Source organism: Pseudophryne corroboree, chromosome 1 (assembly GCF_028390025.1).
Source record: "Pseudophryne corroboree isolate aPseCor3 chromosome 1, aPseCor3.hap2, whole genome shotgun sequence".
NCBI lineage: Eukaryota > Metazoa > Chordata > Amphibia > Anura > Myobatrachidae > Pseudophryne > Pseudophryne corroboree.
Window position 1 is genome coordinate 599,930,167 of NC_086444.1, and position 26,034 is coordinate 599,956,200.

The following is a 26,034-nucleotide window of genomic DNA, read 5'->3' on the forward strand; positions in this document are numbered from 1 at the left end:
GTTTCAAAAATACGGGGGACCCCTACTCTTTTTGTCCCCCGTATTTTTGGAACCAGGACCAGGCGCAGAGCCCGATGCTGGTTGCTTAAATATGGGGGAACCCCTGTCCATTTTTTTTCCATATTTCTGCAACCAGGATCGGCTCAAAGAGCCCGAGGCTGGTTTGCCTTAGGAGGGGGGACCCCACGCAATTTTTTTTTTACATTTAAACTTTATTTTTTTGTTAAACAAAGTGCACAATGAAGCCCAGCACGGATCTCTCAGATCCGGCCGAGATTCATTGTATTAAAGTCGGCAGTGTTTTACAAGTCACTCACGTAAAACACTGCCAAAAAAAACGAATGACATCGGAAAACCCGAAAATGCAGAATACGGCAGCTTAGTAAATAAGTCGTAATCAATTCAAAAAGTTGCATATTTACACTTTCGATGTCATTCGTGATTGAACTTTGACCTCAAACGGGAAAACACGAATCTTAGTAAATTTACCCCAATATGTTTTTTAACTTTGTATTTGTAGATCTTAGAACAATGCAAATGAACGTTTATAATTTTTTTGTGTTGATGTGTTTTGTGTGTCCAGGTGCATTGTCATCATTGGACCAAAGACTACACACAAGTTTTTATTGTGAAACTGAGGACAAACTACACAAAAGCTTTGTTATGTTATGAATCTCTTTTTATTCCTGAAAATTCCAATGGTGATAGAACATGAGTGGTACTTGTACCACTGTCCATGATAAATATGTATTACCCAATGATATCTTTCACCAGCTGGGAGGATTTGGTAAATCGTGAAAAGATAAATTGAAAGCCAAATATAAATGAGAGACATTAAACCCTGAGGCTGGGTCCTGAGCCTACAATAATATATGTTCTCATATGGATACCATTAAAGTGGACTGTATTTAATGCAAGCAGGAAAGTATGTTTCCAAGAATTGGCCACTTCAAATTTGACTGCAAAGCTAAAGATAAACTAGTCTCTCCTGGTATTCATGTAGGCCTAGCAAATGGTGTCCAAGCAAGAAGTGAGATGGATTTTTGAAGAGTGGGACTCCCCTAAAAAAAACATCTATTTGGGGTTTGATCTTGCAATATGTAATGACCTTAGGGCCTGATTCAGTGTTGTTAGTAGAGGTAGAGAATAGTGAAAGTTCCTATGGGAACCCTAGTTCCAGAATGTAGTACAGTAGTTTCCTGTTTGTGAGAGATACCAAACCATCAAATATAAAGCTGCAATGATTACAGCCAGTGGCGGATTGTGCCCCCCCCCCCCCCCCCCACAAGGTAAAAGCTGCCACCCCAATCAGCTTCAGTGAATCCAGATGCAGTCTGTGACTGCACTGGCTTCACTGCGACTGGCGGCGACTTCACATCGCAAGTCCTACCTACCAGTCACCCACAGGATAGGCAGTCCCATTGGGAGGAGTATCCTCCCTCCGGGACTAGCCGACCGGGCTGCGATTAGCAGAGAGCTGGCTTACTTTAGGAAGCCACTTCCTGCCTCATCGTCAGCCCTGCCCGGATTCTATGGGCTGCTGCCAATAAAGCCCATAAATGCCGGGGTGCACGCCGCTTCTGTATGCACAGGACTTGGCTGAACGGGGCCGGCTCTCACCTCTCCCTTTCCAGCCCCCGCAGCCCCCCTGCCCACAAAAGGTAGGAGCTGCCGGTGATTACAGCCTTCTAGTGTAAGAACATTGATGGGATGGTATTGGCACCCCGACACATGGGATGCCAGTCAGAAGACTGATAGCAGCATCCCGATGGTCATATGTACCTTTTAGGTACATATGCTAACCCTCCCCCTCTACCCCCCCCCCCCCCAGCCCTAACCCTCTCTACCTGTAACCTAGCCCTAACCCTCCCCCCTTAGTGCCAAATCCAAACCCTCCTCTCCGCAGCCTGATCCTAACCCTCCCTGGCATACTTACCATCGGGATGCTGACAGTCGGGATTCCGGCACCGGCATTTTGACTGATGTCGGGATCCCGGCGTCAGTCTTGTAACCAGTGTCGGGATTCCAGCCTTGGTATTCTGACTGCCGGCATCCTATCTCCCACATTTACGTATAACATAGTGATGAATATTGGTCATCAGTGATAGATTTTAATGAGTCTACAATAGTTCCTATATTAGGAACAATAACTTTACAATGTAAAATTAGCTAAAATGTACATTTAAATAAACACAGTTAATCTGTTCTACAGTACTATCCTACAGTTCACACCTAGATCTACGGCAGTGATGGCTAACCTTGACACTCCAGCTGTTGTTGAACTACACATCCCAGCATGCCCTGCATCAGTTTTAGCATGGCCAAATAACAACACTGATGCAGGGCATGCTGGGATGTGGGCATTCTGGGATGTGTAGTTCAACAACAGCTGGAGTGTCAAGGTTAGCCATCACTGATCTACGGGGACTCTAGAAACCTACTGGAGCTGGAGTGTCAACCCAGCTGGAGTGTCAAGGTTAGACATCTAGAACCCTACTGGAGCTGGAGTGTCAACCCAGTGTCTCTAGAAACCTACTGGAGCTGTAGTGTCAACCCAGCTGGAGTGTCAAGGTTAGCCATCTAGAACCCTGCTGGAGTGTCAACCCAGTGTCTCTAGAAACCTACTGGAGCTGGAGTGTCAACCCAGCTGGAGTGTCAAGGTTAGCCATCACTGATCTACGGGGACTCTAGAAAGATTTGTTGGGCGGGATGTATCATGTATTGCATTTTCAGTGCAATACATGCGGCCCCTTACTGCATGTTTATTAAGAGCTGTCCCTTGCACACAGAGTCCTACTGCGCATGCGTGGCTACAGGCAGCTGCAGGCCACTGTTATGCATATTGAGAATGCAGCACACATCTGAAAGCAGCAGTTTTCGGAGGTTTGACCGCATTTTTTGAGGATAATGCATCCTGCTCACTGTATCTATTGTACTTCAATTAACATAGTAAAAGTCATCTATAAACCAAGTACAAACTGTTAGTAAGCTGTAACCAGTTTTCAGTTCTGCATTGTTGATTCCAGCATTTTGGACAGCAATGATTTACCACTCTGGATGTGCAAATGAATAACTAATTTGCCTAATTTGGTCCGGAATTTCATAAAGCCCACAAAAACCGTAGGTGCACCGTTAGACTAGCAACAGAGTTTAGATAAGAAAGGGCCTATTAAACATTTTTTTTTTTTTTATCTTAGTCCCCATGTTTTCTGGAAATTCAATAATCTGTACCAATTTCACATTTTTTTTAACTTAATGGGGCCCATACATCAGGCAGAAATCAGGGCATCTCTCCGTTCTGCCGACGCAGGGGGATCAGAGAAATCCAACATGTTCTGATTACAACCAAAAATTAGTCAGGATCGGTGAATCTAAGATTTTTAACATGCTGTTTTTCCCAGATCCATCAACAGATCGCCAATCATTGAACATCGATGGCCATCAATAGGTAAATCAGATTGGCAGAATGGGGAATGGTGGTCATAGATTTATGGTCCTCATAGTATTTACATATTACTATTATCTCAAATTCTCACTATGGGCCTAACTCTGAGTTGATCGTAGCAGCAATTTTGTTAGCAATTGGGCAAAACTATGGCCCTCATTCCGAGTTGTTCGCTCGCTAGCTGCTTTTAGCAGCATTGCACATGCTAGGCCGCCGCCCTCTGGGAGTGTATCTTAGCATAGCAGAATTGCGAACGAAAGATTAGCAGATTTGCGAATAGAAAATTCTTAGCAGTTTCTGAGTAGCTCCAGACTTACTCTGCCATTGCGATCAGTTCAGTCGGTTTCGTTCCTGGTTTGACGTCACAAACACACCCAGCGTTCTCCCAGACACTCCCCACGTTTCTTCAGACACTCCCGCGTTTTTCCCAGAAACGCCAGCGTTTTTTCGCACACTCCCATAAAACGGCCAGTTTCCGCCCAGAAACACCCACTTCCTGTCAATCACACTCCGATCACCAGAACGATGAAAAATCCTTGTTATGCCGTGAGTAAAATACCTAACTTTTGAGTAAATTAACTAAGTGCATGCGCTCTGCGAACCTTGCGCATGCGCAGTAAGCGACTAATCGCAATATAGAGAAAATCGGCAACGAGCGAACAACTCGGAATGACCACCCATATGCACTGCAGGAGGGTGTTAGGCGCCGTGGTCCGCGATGTCCTCGCGGGCCGGCGCCTAGCAACTAGGGACGCCGAGCGTGCTAGCCACCGGGTCCCTAGCAACGATGGGACGCCGAGCGTGCTAGCCGCCGGGTCCCTAGCAACACTGGGACGCCGTGCGCGCTGAGCCGCCTGGACCCTAGCAACGGGGACGCCACGGGCGGACCGCGCTCCCCGTTGCAGGGTCAATCAAGTTAACCACATACACTTGTCTTCTGGTCGTGCAGCAAGGCAGCTGCACGGCATTTATGCTAATCAGGCTCTGAACATCTGATTGGAGGACTCCCTGCTAAATACCTTCTCAGTGCTTCACACAGACGCCGGTAATAGCTTCCTGCATGCTGCTTAGGTTTGCTGAACGTCTGTTCCAGTCCTACTGTGTCCGGTCATTCCTGTCCTCAGAGTTCCTGAATCTTGGAGTTGTCATCTCTTCCCAAGGAGTCTTCTGGTCCTCAATTGCCCGCAATAGTCGCCAGAGGATCTCGTGTGGTTTTCGTGAGTTGCGGCTCTGCCGCGTGCTGCGGCCTAGCCCGCTTCATTTTGCATTCTGTTTTGGAGCATTTGCGGAGGTTTCCGCTTCCACAAGTCCTCTCCGGAACTCGGCGGTGCCGGGTAGGAGAGTGGACAAGTGGGTATTTTGGTTGTCCTTTTCCCTGGCGGTTTTCCGCACATATTCTAGTTTTAGGTTAGTCTGTAGCCCCTGGCTTTGTTGTTTAGTTAGAGGGCCCTTTGTTATCACCCTGTCTCGGATTTCTCTTTGTCTCCCATTAAGACCTGAGGGGGCATCGGAGTTGGGCAGACGTAATCCACCCTTCAAACGCGGCTGCCATGGGCTCAAGCAACCATAGTCTCGCAAGAGATTTCTGACAGCACGGGCGAGACAACGGAGTTAGGGCGCCAGGGGCTATTCCCCTTCCCTTTCCCAGCATTACGTTCCAGTGCTCAGGTCCTTGCTATAAGATCTCCCCAGACCAGAGTGCTGGAATCATAACAGAGGGCAGATATAACATGTGCAGAGAGAGTTAGATTTGGGTGGGGTGTATTCAAACTGAAATCTAAATTGCAGTGTAAAAATAAAGCACCAGTATTTACCCTGCACAGAAACAAAATAACCCCCCCCCCAAATCTAACTCTCTCTGCAAATGTTATATCTGCCCCCCCTCCAGTGCACATGGTTTTGCCCAATTGCTAACAAACTTGCTGCTGCGATCAACTCAGAATTACCCCCTATGAGCTAAAACAATAGCTAAAATCAAAGCTGTGGTTTAACGTCTAAAACTGTCAAATCCTGTTAGTGGTACAGGTAGATTCTTTCATATCCTATAATACGATATCCAAAATACTCAGACATTTTTGTGAGTGACTAAGGTAGTGACACCTTTGCTTTCTGATAGGTCAGTCTACACAAACTTTATTTCATTCACAAAATTATTACAAATACTGTATAAAATGGCATTCAGGATATGTGTATAAGGTGTATATGAAACATACAGTAAATACAATTTGTGTTTAGACTTGGGTCCAATTCCCAAGATACCATTATGGTATGCAAATATTCCAAACTACAGAAAAATCAGAAATCCAAAATACTTCTAATCTCAAGCAGTTTGATTATGGGAGAAACTGTAATGTAAAACAAATCTATTTGTCTTGTGGGATAAGTTTATATAGTCACAGTCATATCTTGGGGTAGATAGATGCTAGCATATTTTAATAAAACAAAGAATATAGAGGCAAAGACCAGCAACTAGGGTGCAGCTAGCGACTGTGCTATACAAATACAAAAACATAAAACAGCAAATATTATTCCTAGACTTATCCATCTATAATTAAACATTCAAGTTTTCCTTTCTATGTATGGGAAAGCCTAGCATCCAGTCCACATAAAACAATAAGCCCAAGAAAGCTAATTTATTGAATTAATTTTTTACCTTTCTCGTTAAAGTGACTCAACTAGAAGGCAGTTCCACTCTCTTATGTCTGCACCCCAATTCCAGATCTCAATATACTGTACCTCTCCAGGTATCAAGAAAACCAGCTCTCACCTGAGGTGAACACCATGGAACGTTAGCTTTCCAACAACATATTCCAATTCCATATAAAGCAAAATCTTGAATACACACACACGCAGTCAGATAATTCCCTACTGCTTTTCTCACAATTGATATACTCTGCTTTTAATATGCATTATATATGCATATATATGCCACACAGTGCAAACCCCCCACTCTTACATATTATTCCACTGCCACACAGTACAAACCCCCCACCCTTACATATTAATCCACCGCCATACAGTACAAACCCCCCACCCTTACATATTATTCCATTGCCACACAGTACAAACCCCCCACCCTTACATATTATTCCACCGCCATACAGTACAAACCCCCCACCCTTACATATTATTCCACCGCCACACAGTACAAATCCCCCCACCCTTACATATTATTCCACTGCCACACAGTACAAATCCCCCACCGTTACTTATTATTCCACTGCCACACAGTACAAATCCCCCCACCCTTACATATTATTACACCGCCACACAGTACAAATCCCCCACCCTTACATATTATTCCACCGCCACACAGTACAAACCCCCCACCCTTACATATTTTTCCATTGCCACACAGTACAAACCCCCCACCCTTACATATTATTACACCGCCACACAGTACAAATCCCCCACCCTTACATATTATTTCATTGCCACACAGTACAAACCTCCCACCCTTACATATTATTACACCGCCACACAGTACAAATCCCCCACCCTTACATATTATTTCACCGCCACACAGTACAAACCCCCCACCCTTACATATTATTTCACCGCCACACAGTACAAACCCCCCACCCTTACATATTATTCCATTGCCACACAGTACAAACCCCCCACCCTTACATATTATTCCACCGCCACACAGTACAAATCCCCCACCCTTACATATTATTCCACCGCCACACAGTACAAACCCCCCACCCTTACATATTATTCCATTGCCAAACAGTACAAACCCCCACCCGTACATATTATTCCACCGCCACACAGTACAAACCCCCCACCCTTACATATTATTTCACCGCCACACAGTACAAACCCTGCACCCTTACATATTATTCCATTGCCACACAGTACAAACCCCCCACCCTTACATATTATTACACCGCCACACAGTACAAATCCCCCACCCTTACATATTATTTCACCGCCATACAGTACAAACCCCCCACCCTTACATATTATTTCACCGCCACACAGTACAAATCCCCCACCCTTACATATTATTCCATTGCCACACAGTACAAACCCCCCACCCTTACATATTATTCCACCACCACACAGTACAAATCCCCCACCCTTACATATTATTCCACCGCCACACAGTACAAACCTGCACCCTTACATATTATTCCATTGCCAAACAGTACAAACCCCCCACCCTTACATATTATTCCACCGCCACACAGTACAAATCCCCCCACCCTTACATATTATTCAACTGCCACACACAGAGGCGGAACTACCGGCAGGGCAAGCAGTGCGTTGCACTGGGGCCCTCCTCTGTCCAGGGGCCCAAGCATGTAATGAGTCAAACTGACTCATTACATGCCGCTGTGCGCTGCGGGAAACCGCTGCCCGCAGCGCACAGCCGCCCACAGAGGAGAAGAGCAGCGGCACGGACGGGGGAAGGAGGAGGACGGAGGTGAAGGAGGGAGCCGCAGCAGCGCTTTGTTACTGGTGGAGGCGCTGCTGCTGCTGCCCCTCTGCTTCACTATAGGCTGTCTTCCGAGAACAGCCTATAGTGAAGCAGGGGGGCAGCAGCAGCAGCGCCTCCACCAATAACACAGCGCTGCTGCGGCTCCCTCCTCCACCTCGTCTACTGCCCGGGAATCGTCAAGCTGCACGAGGAGCCTGAGCCAGCGGAGAGGGTAAGTATGATTCTACTTTCTTTCTTTCTCTTTATTTCTTTCTTTCTTTCTGTCTCTTTATTTCTTTATTTCTTTCTGTCTCTTTCTTTCTTTATTTGTTGGGACTGCCTGCCGCTATGTGTAAAAATGGGGGACTGCCTACTGCATTGTGTAAAAAGGGTGGACTGCCTGCCGCTATGTGTAAAAATGGGGGACTGCCTGCCGCAATGTGTAAAAAGGGGGGACTGCCTGCCGCAATGTGTAAAAATGGGGAATCTGCCTGCCGCAATGTGTAAAAATGGGGAATCTGCCTGCCGCTATGTGTAAAAAGGGAGAATCTGCCTGCCGTAATGTGTAAAAATGGGGAATCTGCCTGCCGCAAAGTGTAAAAACGGGGGACTGCCTGCCGCAACGTGTAAAAAGGGGGAATCTGCCTGCCGTAATGTGTAACAAGGGCACGCTGTCTGCCGTAATGTGTAACAAGGGCACGCTGTCTGCCGTAATGTGTAACAAGGGCACGCTGTCTGCCGTAATGTGTAACAAGGGCACGCTGTCTGCCGCTATGTGTAAAAAGTGTACGTTGTCTGCCGTTATGTGTAAAAAGTGTACGCTGTCTGCCGTAATGTATAAAAAAATAAGAATTTACTTACCGATAATTCTATTTCTCGTAGTCCGTAGTGGATGCTGGGGACTCCGTCAGGACCATGGGGAATAGCGGCTCCGCAGGAGACAGGGCACAAAAGTAAAAGCTTTAGGATCAGGTGGTGTGCACTGGCTCCTCCCCCTATGACCCTCCTCCAAGCCTCAGTTAGGATACTGTGCCCGGACGAGCGTACACAATAAGGAAGGATTTTGAATCCCGGGTAAGACTCATACCAGCCACACCAATCACACTGTACAACCTGTGATCTGAACCCAGTTAACAGCATGATAACAGCGGAGCCTCTGAAAAGATGGCTCACAACAATAATAACCCGATTTTTGTAACAATAACTATGTACAAGTATTGCAGACAATCCGCACTTGGGATGGGCGCCCAGCATCCACTACGGACTACGAGAAATAGAATTATCGGTAAGTAAATTCTTATTTTCTCTGACGTCCTAAGTGGATGCTGGGGACTCCGTCAGGACCATGGGGATTATACCAAAGCTCCCAAACGGGCGGGAGAGTGCGGATGACTCTGCAACACCGAGTGAGAGAACTCCAGGTCCTCCTCAGCCAGGGTGTGCCCCTGACCAAGTAGCAGCTCGGCAAAGTTGTAAAGCCGAGACCCCTCGGGCAGCCGCCCAAGATGAGCCCACCTTCCTTGTGGAATGGGCATTTACATATTTTGGCTGTGGCAGGCCTGCCACAGAATGTGCAAGCTGAATTGTACTACACATCCAACTAGCAATCGTCTGCTTAGAAGCAAGAGCACCCAGTTTGTTGGGTGCATACAGGATAACAGCAAGTCAGTTTTCCTGACTCCAGCCGTCCTGGAAACCTATATTTTCAGGGCCCTGACAACATCTAGCAACTTGGAGTCCTCCAAGTCCCTAGTAGCCGCAGGTACCACAATAAGCTGGTTCAGGTGAAACGCTGACACCACCTTAGGGAGAAACTGGGGACGAGTCCGCAGCTCTGCCCTGTCCGAATGGACAATCAGATATGGGCTTTTGTGAGACAAAGCCGCCAATTCTGACACTCGCCTGGCCGAGGCCAGGGCCAACATCATGGTCACTTTCCATGTGAGATATTTCAAATCCACAGATTTGAGCGGTTTAAACCAATGTGATTTGAGGAATCCCAGAACTACGTTGAGATCCCACAGTGCCACTGGAGGCACAAAAGGGGGTTGTATATGCAGTACTCCCTTGACAAACTTCTGGACTTCAGGAACTGAAGCCAATTCTTTCTGGAAGAAAATCGACAGGGCCGAAATTTGAACCTTAATGGACCCCAATTTGAGGCCCATAGACACTCCTGTTTGCAGGAAATGCAGGAATCGACCGAGTTGAAATTTCTTCGTGGGGCCTTCCTGGCCTCACACCACGCAACATATTTTCGCCACATGTGGTGATAATGTTGTGCGGTCACCTCCTTCCTGGCTTTGACCAGGGTAGGAATGACCTCTTCCGGAATGCCTTTTTCCCTTAGGATCCGGCGTTCAACCGCCATGCCGTCAAACGCAGCCGCGGTAAGTCTTGGAACAGACATGGTACTTGCTGAAGCAAGTCCCTTCTTAGTGGCAGAGGCCATGAGTCCTCTGTGAGCATCTCTTGAAGTTCCGGGTACCAAGTCCTTCTTGGCCAATCCGGAGCCACGAGTGTAGTTCTTACTCCTCTACGTCTTATAATTCTCAGTACCTTAGGTATGAGAAGCAGAGGAGGGAACACATACACCGACTGGTACACCCACGGTGTTACCAGAACGTCCACAGCTATTGCCTGAGGGTCTCTTGACCTGGCGCAATACCTGTCCAGTTTTTTGTTCAGGCGGGACGCCATCATGTCCACCTTTGGTCTTTCCCAACGGTTCACAATCATGTGGAAGACTTCCCGATGAAGTCCCCACTCTCCCGGGTGGAGGTCGTGCTGAGGAAGTCTGCTTCCCAGTTGTCCACTCCCGGAATGAACACTGCTGACAGTGCTATCACATGATTTTCCGCCCAGCGAAGAATCCTTGCAGTTTCTGCCATTGCCCTCCTGCTTCTTGTGCCGCCCTGTCTGTTTACGTGGGCGACTGCCGTGATGTTGTCCCACTGGATCAATACCGGCTGACCTTGAAGCAGAGGTCTTGCTAAGCTTAGAGCATTGTAAATTGCTCTTAGCTCCAGTATATTTATGTGGAGAGAAGTCTCCAGACTTGATCACACTCCCTGGAAATTTTTTCCTTGTGTGACTGCTCCCCAGCCTTTCAGGCTGGCATCCGTGGTCACCAGGACCCAGTCCTGAATGCCGAATCTGTGGCCCTTTAGTAGATGAGCACTCTGCAGCCACCACAGAAGAGACACCCTTGTCCTTGGAGACAGGGTTATCCGCTGATGCATCTGAAGATGCGATCCGGACCATTTTTCCAGCAGATCCCACTGAAAAGTTCTTGCGTGAAATCTGCCGAATGGAATCGCTTCGTAAGAAGCCACCATTTTTCCCAGGACCCTTGTGCAATGATGCACTGACACTTTTCCTGGTTTCAGGAGGTTCCTGACTAGCTCGGATAACTCCCTGGCTTTCTCCTCCGGGAGAAACACCTTTTTCTGGACTGTGTCCAGAATCATCCCTAGGAACAGCAGACGTGTCGTCGGAGACAGCTGCGATTTTGGAATATTTAGAATCCACCCGTGCTGTCGTAGAACTACTTGAGATAGTGCTACTCCGACCTCCAACTGTTCTCTGGACCTTGCCCTTATCAGGAGATCGTCCAAGTAAGGGATAATTAAGACGCCTTTTCTTTGAAGAAGAATCATCATTTCGGCCATTACCTTGGTAAAGACCCGGGGTGCCGTGGACAATCCAAACGGCAGCGTCTGAAACTGATAGTGACAGTTTTGTACCACGAACCTGAGGTACCCTTGGTGAGAAGGGCAAATTGGGACATGGAGGTAAGCATCCTTGATGTCCAGGGACACCATATAGTCCCCTTCTTCCTGGTTCGCTATCACTGCTCTGAGTGACTCCATCTTGATTTGAACCTTTGTATGTAAATGTTCAAATATTTCAGATTTAGAATAGGTCTCACCGAGCCGTCTGGCTTCAGTACCACAATATAGTGTGGAATAATACCCCTTTCCTTGTTGTAGGAGGGGTACTTTGATTATCACCTGCTGGGAATACAGCTTGTGAATTGTTTCCAATACTGCCTCCCTGTCGGAGGGAGACGTTGGTAAAGCAGACTTCAGTTACCTGCGAGGGGGAGACGTCTCGAATTTCCAATCTGTACCCCTGGGATACTACTTGTAGGATCCAGGGGTCCACTTGCGAGTGAGCCCACTGCGCGCTGAAACTCTTGAGACGACCCCCCACCGCACCTGAGTCCGCTTGTACGGCCCCAGCGTCATTAGAGATGAGCGGGTTCGGTTTCTCTGAATCCGAACCCGCCAGAACTTCATGTTTTTTTTCACGGGTCCGAGCGACTCGGATCTTCCCGCCTTGCTCGGTTAACCCGAGCGCGCCCGAACGTCATCATGACGCTGTCGGATTCTCGCGAGGCTCGGATTCTATCGCGAGACTCGGATTCTATATAAGGAGCCGCGCGTCGCCGCCATTTTCACACGTGCATTGAGATTGATAGGGAGAGGACGTGGCTGGCGTCCTCTCCGTTTAGAATAGATTAGAGAGACACTTGATTTACTAATTTTGGGGAGCATTAGGAGTACTCAGTACAGTGCAGAGTTTTGCTGATAGTGACCACCAGTTTTATTTATAATCCGTTCTCTGCCTGAAAAAAGCGATACACAGCACACAGTGACTCAGTCACACACCATATCTGTGTGCACTGCTCAGGCTCAGGCCAGTGTGCTGCATCATCTATTATCTATATATAATATTATATATATCTGTCTGACTGCTCAGCTCACACAGCTTATAATTGTGGGGGAGACTGGGGAGCACTACTGCAGTGCCAGTTATAGGTTATAGCAGGAGCCAGGAGTACATAATATATTATATAGTGAGTGACCACCAGACACACAGTGCAGTTTATTTAATATATCCGTTCTCTGCCTGAAAAAAGCGATACACACAGTGACTCAGTCAGTCACATACCATATCTGTGTGCACTGCTCAGGCTCAGGCCAGTGTGCTGCATCATCTATATATATTATATATCTGTCTGACTGCTCAGCTCACACAGCTTATAATTGTGGGGGAGACTGGGGAGCACTACTGCAGTGCCAGTTATAGGTTATAGCAGGAGCCAGGAGTACATAATATTATATTAAAATTAAACAGTGCACACTTTTGCTGCAGGAGTGCCACTGCCAGTGTGACTAGTGACCAGTGACCTGACCACCAGTATATATAATATTAGTAGTATACTATCTCTTTATCAACCAGTCTATATTAGCAGCAGACACAGTACAGTGCGGTAGTTCACGGCTGTGGCTACCTCTGTGTCGGCACTCGGCAGCCCGTCCATAATTGTATATACCACCTAACCGTGGTTTTTTTTTCTTTCTTTATACATACATACTAGTTACGAGTATACTATCTCTTTATCAACCAGTCTATATATTAGCAGCAGACACAGTACAGTGCGGTAGTTCACGGCTGTGGCTACCTCTGTGTCGGCACTCGGCAGCCCGTCCATAATTGTATATACCACCTAACCGTGGTTTTTTTTTCTTTCTTTATACATACATACTAGTTACGAGTATACTATCTCTTTATCAACCAGTCTATATATTAGCAGCAGACACAGTACAGTGCGGTAGTTCACGGCTGTGGCTACCTCTGTGTCGGCACTCGGCAGCCCGTCCATAATTGTATATACCACCTAACCGTGGTTTTTTTTTCTTTCTTTATACATACATACTAGTTACGAGTATACTATCTCTTTATCAACCAGTCTATATATTAGCAGCAGACACAGTACAGTGCGGTAGTTCACGGCTGTGGCTACCTCTGTGTCGGCACTCGGCAGCCCGTCCATAATTGTATATACCACCCAACACTGGACGTGAAGAGCATGCGCCTTCCACCATTTGCACGCCCCCTGCAAGTGCTGGAAGGAGCACCCGCAGTCCAGTTCCTGATAGTCAGATTGAAGATGTCAGTGTTGAAGTACACCAGGATGAGGAGGATATGGGTGTTGCTGGCGCTGGGGAGGAAATTGACCAGGAGGATTCTGATGGTGAGGTGGTTTGTTTAAGTCAGGCACCCGGGGAGACACCTGTTGTCCGTGGGAGGAATATGGCCGTTGACATGCCAGGTGAAAATACCAAAAAAATCAGCTCTTCGGTGTGGAGGTATTTCACCAGAAATGCGGACAACAGGTGTCAAGCCGTGTGTTCCCTTTGTCAAGCTGTAATAAGTAGGGGTAAGGACGTTAACCACCTCGGAACATCCTCCCTTATACGTCACCTGCAGCGCATTCATAATAAGTCAGTGACAAGTTCAAAAACTTTGGGTGACAGCGGAAGCAGTCCACTGACCAGTAAATCCCTTCCTCTTGTAACCAAGCTCACGCAAACCACCCCACCAACTCCCTCAGTGTCAATTTCCTCCTTCCCCAGGAATGCCAATAGTCCTGCAGGCCATGTCACTGGCAATTCTGACGAGTCCTCTCCTGCCTGGGATTCCTCCGATGCATCCTTGCGTGTAACGCCTACTGCTGCTGGCGCTGCTGTTGTTGCCGCTGGGAGTCGATGGTCATCCCAGAGGGGAAGTCGTAAGCCCACTTGTACTACTTCCAGTAAGCAATTGACTGTTCAACAGTCCTTTGCGAGGAAGATGAAATATCACAGCAGTCATCCTACTGCAAAGCGGATAACTGAGTCCTTGACAACTATGTTGGTGTTAGACGTGCGTCCGGTATCCGCCGTTAGTTCACAGGGAACTAGACAATTTATTGAGGCAGTGTGCCCCCGTTACCAAATACCATCTAGGTTCCACTTCTCTAGGCAGGCGATACCGAGAATGTACACGGACGTCAGAAAAAGACTCACCAATGTCCTAAAAAATGCAGTTGTACCCAATGTCCACTTAACCACGGACATGTGGACAAGTGGAGCAAGGCAGGGTCAGGACTATATGACTGTGACAGCCCACTGGGTAGATGTATGGACTCCCGCCGCAAGAACAGCAGCGGCGGCACCAGTAGCAGCATCTCGCAAACGCCAACTCTTTCCTAGGCAGGCTACGCTTTGTATCACCGCTTTCCAGAATACGCACACAGCTGAAAACCTCTTACGGCAACTGAGGAAGATCATCGCGGAATGGCTTACCCCAATTGGACTCTCCTGTGGATTTGTGGCATCGGACAACGCCAGCAATATTGTGTGTGCATTAAATATGGGCAAATTCCAGCACGTCCCATGTTTTGCACATACCTTGAATTTGGTGGTGCAGAATTTTTTAAAAAACGACAGGGGCGTGCAAGAGATGCTGTCGGTGGCCAGAAAAATTGCGGGACACTTTCGGCGTACAGGCACCACGTACAGAAGACTGGAGCACCACCAAAAACTACTGAACCTGCCCTGCCATCATCTGAAGCAAGAAGTGGTAACGAGGTGGAATTCAACCCTCTATATGCTTCAGAGGTTGGAGGAGCAGCAAAAGGCCATTCAAGCCTATACAATTGAGCACGATATAGTAGGTGGAATGCACCTGTCTCAAGTGCAGTGGAGAATGATTTCAACGTTGTGCAAGGTTCTGATGCCCTTTGAACTTGCCACACGTGAAGTCAGTTCAGACACTGCCAGCCTGAGTCAGGTCATTCCCCTCATCAGGCTTTTGCAGAAGAAGCTGGAGGCATTGAAGAAGGAGCTAAAAGGGAGCGATTCCGCTAGGCATGTGGGACTTGTGGATGCAGCCCTTAATTCGCTTAACAAGGATTCACGGGTGGTCAATCTGTTGAAATCAGAGCACTACATTTTGGCCACCGTGCTCGATCCTAGATTTAAAGCCTACCTTGGATCTCTCTTTCCGGCAGACACAGGTCTGCTGGGGTTGAAAGACCTGCTGGTGACAAAATTGTCAAGTCAAGCGGAACGCGACCTGTCAACATCTCCTCCTTCACATTCTCCCGCAACTGGGGGTGCGAGGAAAAGGCTCAGAATTCCGAGCCCACCCGCTGGCGGTGATGCAGGGCAGTCTGGAGCGACTGCTGATGCTGACATCTGGTCCGGACTGAAGGACCTGACAACGATTACGGACATGTCGTCTTCTGTCACTGCATATGATTCTCTCAACATTGATAGAATGGTGGAGGATTATATGAGTGACCGCATCCAAGTAGGCACGTCACACAGTCCGTACTTATACTGGCAGGAAAAAGAGGCAATTTGGAGGCCCTTGCACAAACTGGCTTTATTCTACCTAAGTTGCCCTCCCACAAGTGTGTACTCCGAAAGAGTGTTTAGTGCCGCCGCTCACCTTGTCAGCAATCGGCGTACGAGGTTACATCCAGAAAATGTGGAGAAGATGATGTTCATTAAAATGAATTATAATCAATTCCTCCGCGGAGACATTGACCAGCAGCAATTGCCTCCACAAAGTACACAGGGAGCTGAGATGGTGGATTCCAGTGGGGACGAATTGATAATCTGTGAGGAGGGGGATGTACACGGTGATATATCGGAGGGTGAAGATGAGGTGGACATCTTGCCTCTGTAGAGCCAGTTTGTGCAAGGAGAGATTAATTGCTTCTTTTTTGGGGGGGGTCCAAACCAACCCGTCATATCAGTCACAGTCGTGTGGCAGACCCTGTCACTGAAATGATGGGTTGGTTAAAGTGTGCATGTCCTGTTTTGTTTATACAACATAAGGGTGGGTGGGAGGGCCCAAGGACAATTCCATCTTGCACCTCTTTTTTCTTTTCTTTTTCTTTGCATCATGTGCTGATTGGGGAGGGTTTTTTGGAAGGGACATCCTGCGTGACACTGCAGTGCCACTCCTAGATGGGCCCGGTGTTTGTGTCGGCCACTAGGGTCGCTAATCTTACTCACACAGTCAGCTACCTCATTGCGCCTCTTTTTTTCTTTGCGTCATGTGCTGTTTGGGGAGGGTTTTTTGGAAGGGACATCCTGCGTGACACTGCAGTGCCACTCCTAGTTGGGCCCGGTGTTTGTGTCGGCCACTAGGGTCGCTAATCTTACTCACACAGCTACCTCATTGCGCCTCTTTTTTTCTTTGCGTCATGTGCTGTTTGGGGAGGGTTTTTTGGAAGGGACATCCTGCGTGACACTGCAGTGCCACTCCTAGATGGGCCCGGTGTTTGTGTCGGCCACTAGGGTCGCTTATCTTACTCACACAGCGACCTCGGTGCAAATTTTAGGACTAAAAATAATATTGTGAGGTGTGAGGTATTCAGAATAGACTGAAAATGAGTGTAAATTATGGTTTTTGAGGTTAATAATACTTTGGGATCAAAATGACCCCCAAATTCTATGATTTAAGCTGTTTTTTAGTGTTTTTTGAAAAAAACACCCGAATCCAAAACACACCCGAATCCGACAAAAAAAATTCGGTGAGGTTTTGCCAAAACGCGTTCGAACCCAAAACACGGCCGCGGAACCGAACCCAAAACCAAAACACAAAACCCGAAAAATTTCAGGCGCTCATCTCTAAGCGTCATGCTGAGGACTTGGCAAAAGCGGTGGAGGGCTTCTGTTCCTGGGAATGGGCTGCCTGCTGCAGTCTTCTTCCCTTTCCTCTATCCCTGGGCAGATATGACTGGCCTTTTGCCTGCTTGCCCTTATGGGGACGAAAGGACTGAGGCTGAAAAGACGGTGTCTTTTTCTGCTGAGATGTGACTTGGGGTAAAAAAGGTGGATTTTCCAGCTGTTGCCGTGGCCACCAGGTCCGATGGACCGACCCCAAATAACTCCTCCCCTTTATACGGCAATACTTCCATGTGCCGTTTGGAATCTGCATCACCTGACCACTGTCGTGTCCATAAACATCTTCTGGCAGATATGGACATCGCACTTACTCTTGATGCCAGAGTGCAAATATCCCTCTGTGCATCTCGCATATATAGAAATGCATCCTTTAAATGCTCTATAGTCAATAAAATACTGTCCCTGTCAAGGGTATCAATATTTTCAGTCAGGGAATCCGACCAAGCCACCCCAGCGCTGCACATCCAGGCTGAGGCGATCGCTGGTCGCAGTATAACACCAGTATGTGTGTATATACTTTTTAGGATATTTTCCAGCCTCCTATCAGCTGGCTCCTTGAGGGCGGCCGTATCTGGAGACGGTAACGCCACTTGTTTTGATAAGCGTATGAGCGCCTTATCCACCCTAAGGGGTGTTTTTCAACGCGCCCTGACTTCTGGCGGGAAAGGGTATAACGCCAATAATTTTCTATCGGGGGAAACCCACGCATCATCACACACTTCATTTAATTTATCTGATTCAGGAAAAACTACAGGTAGTTTTTTCACACCCCACATAATACCCTCTTTTGTGGTACTTGTAGTATCAGAAATATGTAACACCTCCTTCATTGCCCTTAACATGTAACGTGTGGCCCAAATGGAAAATACGTTTGTTTCTTCACCGTCGACACTGGAGTCAGTGTCCGTGTCTGTGTCTGTGTCGACCGACTGAGGTAAATGGGCGTTTTAAAGCCCCTGACGGTGTTTGAGACGTCTGGACAGGTACTAATTGGTTTGCCGGCCGTCTCATGTCGTCAACCGACCTTGCAGCGTGTTGACATTATCACGTAATTCCCTAAATAAGCCATCCATTCCGGTGTCGACTCCCTAGAGAGTGACATCACCATTACAGGCAATTGCTCCGCCTCCTCACCAACATCGTCCTCATACATGTCGACACACACGTACCGACACACAGCACACACACAGGGAATGCTCTGATAGAGGACAGGACCCCACTAGCCCTTTGGGGAGACAGAGGGAGAGTTTGCCAGCACACACCAAAACGCTATATTATACAGGGACAACCTTATATAAGTGTTTTCCCTTATAGCATCTTAATATATAATAATATCGCCAAATAAGTGCCCCCCTCTCTGTTTTAACCCTGTTTCTGTAGTGCAGTGCAGGGGAGAGCCTGGGAGCCTTCCTAGCAGCGGAGCTGTGTAGGAAAATGGCGCTGTGTGCTGAGGAGAATAGGCCCCGCCCCCTTTTCGGCGGGCTTCTTCTCCCGTTTTTCTGACAACCTGGCAGGGGTTAAATACATCCATATAGCCCCAGGGGCTATATGTGATGTATTTTTAGCCAGCATAGGTACTTTCATTGCTGCCCAGGGCGCCCCCCCAAGCGCCCTGCACCCTCAGTGACCGTTGGTGTGAAGTGTGCTGAGAGCAATGGCGCACAGCTGCAGTGCTGTGCGCTGCCTCATGAAGACTGAGAAGTCTTCAGCCGCCGATTTCTGGACCTCTTCTCTCTTCAGCATCTGCAAGGGGGTCGGCGGCGCGGCTCCGGTGACCCATCCAGGCTGTACCTGTGATCGTCCCTCTGGAGCTAGTGTCCAGTAGCCTAAGAAGCCAATCCATCCTGCACGCAGGTGAGTTCACTCCTTCTCCCCTAAGTCCCTCGATGCAGTGAGCCTGTTGCCAGCAGGACTCACTGAAAATAAAAAACCTAACAAAACTTTTACTCTAAGCAGCTCTTTAGGAGAGCCACCTAGATTGCACCCTTCTCGGCCGGGCACAAAAACCTAACTGAGGCTTGGAGGAGGGTCATAGGGGGAGGAGCCAGTGCACACCACCTGATCCTAAAGCTTTTACTTTTGTGCCCTGTCTCCTGCGGAGCCGCTACTCCCCATGGTCCTGACGGAGTCCCCCAGCATCCACTTAGGACGTCAGAGAAAAGGGGACGCTGTCTGCCGTAATGTGTAAAAAGGGGACGCTGTCTGCCATAATGTGTAAAAAGGGGGACGCTGTCTGCCGTTGTGTAAAAAGTGTACGCTGTCTGCCGCTATGTTTAACAAGTGTACGCTGTCTGCCGTAATGTGTAAAAAGTGCACGCTGTCTGCCGCTATGTGTAACAAGGGCACGCTGTCTGCCGTTATGTGTAAAAAGGGGACGCTGTCTGCCGTAATGTATAAAAAGGGGGACGCTGTCTGCCGTAATGTGTAAAAAGGGGACGCTGTCTGCCGTAATGTGTAAAAAGAGGAATCTGTTCGCTGTGAGGTGTAAAAGGGTCTCTACCTGGTGTAGTGGTGCTACTGTGCGGCGTAATTTGAAGAATGGAGACTACTGTGCACCGTTTTAGGAATTGGTATTATTCTGTGGTCACACCCCTTCCCCGCGAAGCCACGCCACTATGTATTTTTGCGCGCGCCTACGGCGCGCACTGCCCCTGTTTTGCATGCAGGGGTGGGGCTCCGATGCCGTTTCTTGCACACAGTGCTAAAATGTCTAGTTACGGCACTGTTGCTAGGTATCCATTTCTCTGGCCCTGAGCAGGTCCCCCTCACCAGATCCTCTCAAGGGGTGAGGGGGTGGACTTGGATGGGATGGGGGGGGGGGGCAAAGCATTTTGTCGCACCTGGGCCCACCGCTTGCTAGTTCCGCCACTGGCCACACAGTACAAACCCTCCACTCTTACATATTATTCCACCGCCACACAGTACAAAGCCCCCACCTTTACATATTATTCCACCGCCACACAGTACAAACCCCCCCCCTTACATATTATTCCACTGCCACACAGTACAAACCCCCACCCTTACATATTATTCCACCGCGACACAGTACAAATCCCCCCACCCTTACATATTATTCCACCGCCACGCAGTGCAAACGGCCCACCCTTACATATTATTCCACCGTCACACAGTACAAATCCCCCCACCCTTACATATTATTCCACCGCCACACAGTACAAAGCCCCCACCTTTACATATTATTCCACCGTCATACAGTACAAACCCCCCACCCTTACATATTATTCCACCACCACACAGTACAAACCCCCCACCCTTACATATTATTCCACCACCACACAGTACAAACCCCCCACCCTTACATATTATTCCACCATCACACAGTACAACCCCCCCCCCCCCCACCCCATTATACAATATGGCACACAGTGCTCACTGACTCTGTCCAGCCTTAGCCAGTTCCTCACTCTAAGGAGCACGTCACTGTGGGAGTGTGGAGAGCTCCCTACAAATAGGATCTGTGAAAAGCCCTGGCGGTGATTATAATGAGTCATGCTGCCGCTGCTCAGGCAGGGCTTCAGGAAAGTAGCTGTGTATACCGCTGCTAATGTACATAGCAGCAGAAACCCGGCAAATAGAAATTGTGGTGGTGGCCTATTCCGCCCCCAGATCATCCTGCACTCTGTGCGACAGCACCGGCAAAGTTACGGCCCTGCTTGGAGAGAGGTAAAGTACCAACCAATCAACTCCTACCTGTTGTTTTACAGGATGTGCTTGAAAAACTACAGTCAGTAGTTGATAGGCTCTCCACTTTATCTCTCTCCAATGGCCTAATTCAGATCTGATCGCTGGGCAGCAATTTTTGCAGTCCAGCGATCAGATAGTCGCCGCCTACAGGGAGAGTGTTTCTTCGCTGTGCAAGTGTGCGATCGCATGTGTAGCAGAGCTGCACAAACTGATTTTGTGCAGTCTCTGCACAGCCCAGGACTTACTCTACCAGTGCGATGAGAACAGGCTGATCGGGACCGGAGCTGACGCCAGACACCCTCCCTCAAAACGCTTGAGCCCGCCTGCGTTTTTCCGGACACTCCCTGAAAACGGTCAGTTGCCACCCACAAATGCCTTGCGAACACCCGTGCAAATGGATTCTCCTGCGAACACCCGTGCGAATCTCCTTGCGAACACCCGTGCAAATGGATTCTTCGCACCATCCTGTCGCAGGGCGCCGATGCCCGTTGCAGCCGCGTGACGCGCCGGCGCAGTGCGGTGCATATGCATGCGCAGTTCAGATCTGATCACTGCAGTGCGAATACGCACAGCAGTGATCAGATCTGAATTATCCCCTAAGGCTTGAAACGTCTCCCCTATAGAATGCCTAAATTGAAATTCTAATACACAGCACAGCGAGAAGTTAGACTCAGAAGATACAAAAAATCTGTTTCCTATTTGTACAGTACCTTCCAAGTTCCTGTCCCAGTGCGTAGAAATGTTCCAATCCATTTTCTCGCTGAGATCCTTCTATCCAGTACATATCCTCTGGTCTGTAGGATGGCATCTTTATATATAGTTTCAAATATTTCAGTGACTGCAAGAAACATCCAACCTGAAGAGGAAAAATGTATAATATCTTAATTAACTTATAGGTCAGTGTTAATTGTCTAGAGTCAATTATATGACAACAAAACCTGACAGACAAAATTACTTATATAAAAAGGTATATATTTATATCTATATTATATTATTTGGGTTCAGTACAATTTACTGGTAGCCGGGATGCCGGACGTCAATATACTGACAGCTACATCCTGGCCACAAGAATGCCAGTAGCGGGGTGAGCGCAATGAGTCCCCATGCGGGCTTGGTGGCTCGCTGGGCTCGCCACAGGTTCTATTCCCACTCTATGTGTGTCGTGGACACCCACAAGTAGGAATAGTCCTGTTGCGCCGGTATTCTGGCTGCCGGCATTGCCAGCTGTCAGGATTTCGGCGTCTGTATCCTGAACACCAGGATCCCGACAGCCGGCAAATTAAACGTATACCTATTATTTTCTACATCAGCATTCATAAAGCATAACATTTAGGAAGTAAAGTTTTGATAGTAAGTTTATTGGTCCTTTACCCATCAGGTAGCAACAGGTCCGGTATGTGAAGCATACCTGCTTACATTTGAATCCAGAGGGAGGTCAAGGTGGGAGGTGTGGAGCGTGTGGAGCCTTTAATTGCATCATTATGTCACTTGCCCCACCCCCTTCCCAATGCGGTGATTTGTGCTAACGAGGTACAGTGAGGTGGGATCATGAATCACTACAAATTACATCATCAAGCCCTTGGGCGGTGACGTGGGCGGGAACAGGGAAGCAGATCTACCCTTTATGGAGCACGGGAGAGCTCTCAAGAGTTTCCCAGACATTCCAGGAGGGTAGGCAAGTATGATACAGGTTGAGTATCCCATATCCAACTTTTCCGAAATACGGAATATTCCGAAATACGGACTTTTTTGAGCGAGAGTGAGATTGTGAAACCTTTGTTTTTTGATGGCTCAATGTACACAAACTTTGTTTAATACACAAAGTTATTAAAAATATTGTATTAAATGACCTTCAGGCTGTGTGTATAAGGTGTATATGAAACATAAATGAATTATGTGAATGTACACACTTTGTTTAATGCACAAAATTATAAAAAATATTGGCTAAAATTACCTTCAGGCTGTGTGTATAAGGTGCATATGTAACATAAATGCATTCTGTGCTTAGATTTAGGCCCCATCACCATGATATCTCATTATGGTATGCAATTATTCCAAAATACGGAAAAATCCCATATCCAAAATACCTCTGGTCCCAAGCATTTTGGATAAGGGAGACTCAACCTGTATACACTAAGTATCAATGTCCTTTTCTACCTGAATATTATCTAAAAAACACCCTTAATTTCACATATTCGGCCATGATACACTGCACTGTATATGTACAACCAGAGGCAGAACTCTGGGAGGCAAAGGAGTCATCTGCCGCCGGGCTCCTGCTCTGAAGGGGGGCACTTTTCCTCCCATTCTGTGACACCATTGAATTAAGTTAATTGATAGTTGCCACTGTCTTTTCAGTGGCCGACTTCCTCACTGGTCCCTGCACCTTACAAATCACACCCTTTTTACAGGGGTGTTTTAAGAGAGGAGGAGGCCCGTGTGCAGCCTTCTGCTTCAGGGGCCCCCCTCCTCTCTGACTGATGCACAGCATTTAATACTTACCTCTCCGGAGTCCCCCGGCGGTGCCATCCTTCTCCGTCTGAGACCAGACTCTATTGCGCATGCTCAAACCTCCGGGAACATGGCGCGGCGCCCATTTTCCCGAAGATTTTGCTAATGCGCACGCGAGAAACTCCGGAAAAATGGCCACCGTGCCATCTTTCCGGAGTTTTCAGCAGGCGCAATAGAGTTTGTTTCCCCTAATGTTCATACTCTATTGTGCTGCCGAAAAGGGATGGAATTGACGGGGGACTTCAGAAAGGTAAGTATTAAGCAAATGGGTGCAGTGTGTGCGGGGTGGGCCCCCCTGGACCTGGGGGCCCGTGTGCCTCGCACACACTGCACCCATTATAGAAACGCCAATGCCTCTTTATTATACTGAATATACACATTTTACAAGTGTCACACCCAGTATTAGAAACTACAACCTATTACACTGGAAGCAGACACCTTACTGATGCAGCTATTTGTTCTGTATAGGAAATATGAGAATTTTAACTATATGAAGATACTTCTCTGACAATTACACGTAACTTTATATAGTTAGAATTTTCATGCTTCCTATACAGGAGCAAATAGCTCCATCAGTAAAGTGTCTGCTGTTAGTGTAACAGGTCATGAGTTCTAATCCTGGGTATGACTGCTAAGAAATGTGTTATTTAAAATAAAAGACAATTAAATGTATAAATACAGTATATACAATTTTTTCAGAACACTCCACACACACACACACACACACACACACACACACACACACACACACACACACACGCGCGTGTGTGTGTGTGTATATATATATATATATACGCACATCTACATACATATATTTATCTTAATATAGTAAATAGGGGGGCACCAATATTTATATTGCCTCCAGGCAACTGGGACGAACTTACGCCACTGTGTACAACGCAACAACATTTTCTGTGGCAGTGCTCAAAAAGAAGGGTACAATAATAAACCACATACATGTTATTCCCTCACTCACCTTGCTTCCCAGCTGTATTGTGTACTGAGAATTGTGGCGCTAATTGTAACCTGCGCTCTGTTTATGTTTTGGTTACTGTAATATTATGTAATGTAACGTTCTGTGTACCTTGTATTGTCCTTCTGTTCCCGTATGTACTTGTGGCATATTATAAATAAAATGTAGTAATAATCATATAATAATAATCATCATAAAATAATAATAATAATAATAATAATAATACTAATAATAATACTACAGCTTTTGGCATATAACTTTGACCAGCTGAGGGTACAATAATAAACTACATTCATGTAACTCAGCTTTTGACATTATGTAACTTGACCTACTGATGAACTACAACTTGTCCCTGTAAATAGGTTAACATAGAAACATAGAATTTCACGGCGTGACCCTGTATTGTGGAGTCCAGATAATATTTTTACCATTTTAATTTTTGTATCTTTTGTGGTCAAGAACGTTATGCCATTTTTATTATTTGACAAACTATGTTTTTCTCCTGTTTGTGTATCTGTTGGTTATCTTGCTAATTGGTGTTTCCTTCTTCCAGCTGTTTCTAGCTTATACATGTCTTTAATGTAATCTCTCCTAGCATCAGATCATTACACAATGCACATACTGGAGCCTGAGCTGTGCATTTCATTTGGTGGGTATAATTGCTGTATTTCTGTATTCCATAGGACATAACAGCTGTTCAACCTGCAGTAATCTAATGTTAATTGTCAAATAAATAAATGCAATTTATGAACCTGGGTAGATAGTTATATTTAAAATAATGTTTTCCTGAAAGAGTAACACTTACTTGCTTCTGCTCAGTTCATTTCTTAAGGCAGATAAATGTCCGAGGTGTATGATGCAAGGCTAACAACTGTAGTTCTCCTTTGTTACTTCACAACAGTTCATCCATTCAGTGCTGGGAGCATCCGCTGCACATTTTCTTTTTTATAGTTCCAGAACCTATTTTTCTTTCATAAATATATTGTCATTTTGTAGTTCTTTTTCTTTTCTTTCTTGTCCACTTGTTACTGATTGCCCAGAGATACCATTGTCATCAATTGAACACAAAATAGCACATCTCCATCACTACACACCCTTACAGTGCTCCTCCCTTTACCCATGACATATGTGATTGAGAATGAAGCTAAGAGCTCTGGTTCCCTCCAGTGTACAGAACTGGTATGACTACTTAAACTTCTTGAGCTACATTTTATTATTTATTTATTTATTGATAGTTTTCTTATATAGCGCAGCAAATTACATTGCGCTTTACAATTGGACACAATGATACAACAAAACTGAGTAATAAACAGTCAGAGGTAGGAAGACCCTGCTTGCAAGTTTACAATCTATAGGGAAATAGTCATTGATACACAAGGAAAGGCATTATCTATTGCATATTTGTCCACCGGATTGCAAAGGTTCTAGGTGGGCTGCATGA

The 26,034-nt window shown here is 46.9% G+C and overlaps 1 protein-coding gene across 1 annotated transcript in view; it reads right to left on the bottom strand.

Moving 5' to 3' along the window:
- The window catches only part of LOC134901659 (calcium/calmodulin-dependent protein kinase type IV-like), a 102,856-nt gene extending 77,150 nt beyond the window's left edge, over positions 1 to 25,706 (bottom strand). Inside the window, exons 1-2 of the mRNA XM_063914333.1 lie at positions 25,399 to 25,706; positions 21,820 to 21,965 (exon numbers count right to left, since the gene is read on the bottom strand). Of these exons, the coding sequence (XP_063770403.1) occupies positions 21,820 to 21,917 (98 nt within the window). The 5' untranslated portion in view covers positions 21,918 to 21,965; positions 25,399 to 25,706. The remainder of the gene's footprint in view (positions 1 to 21,819; positions 21,966 to 25,398) is intronic.
- Positions 25,707 to 26,034: the final 328 nt, after the last annotated feature.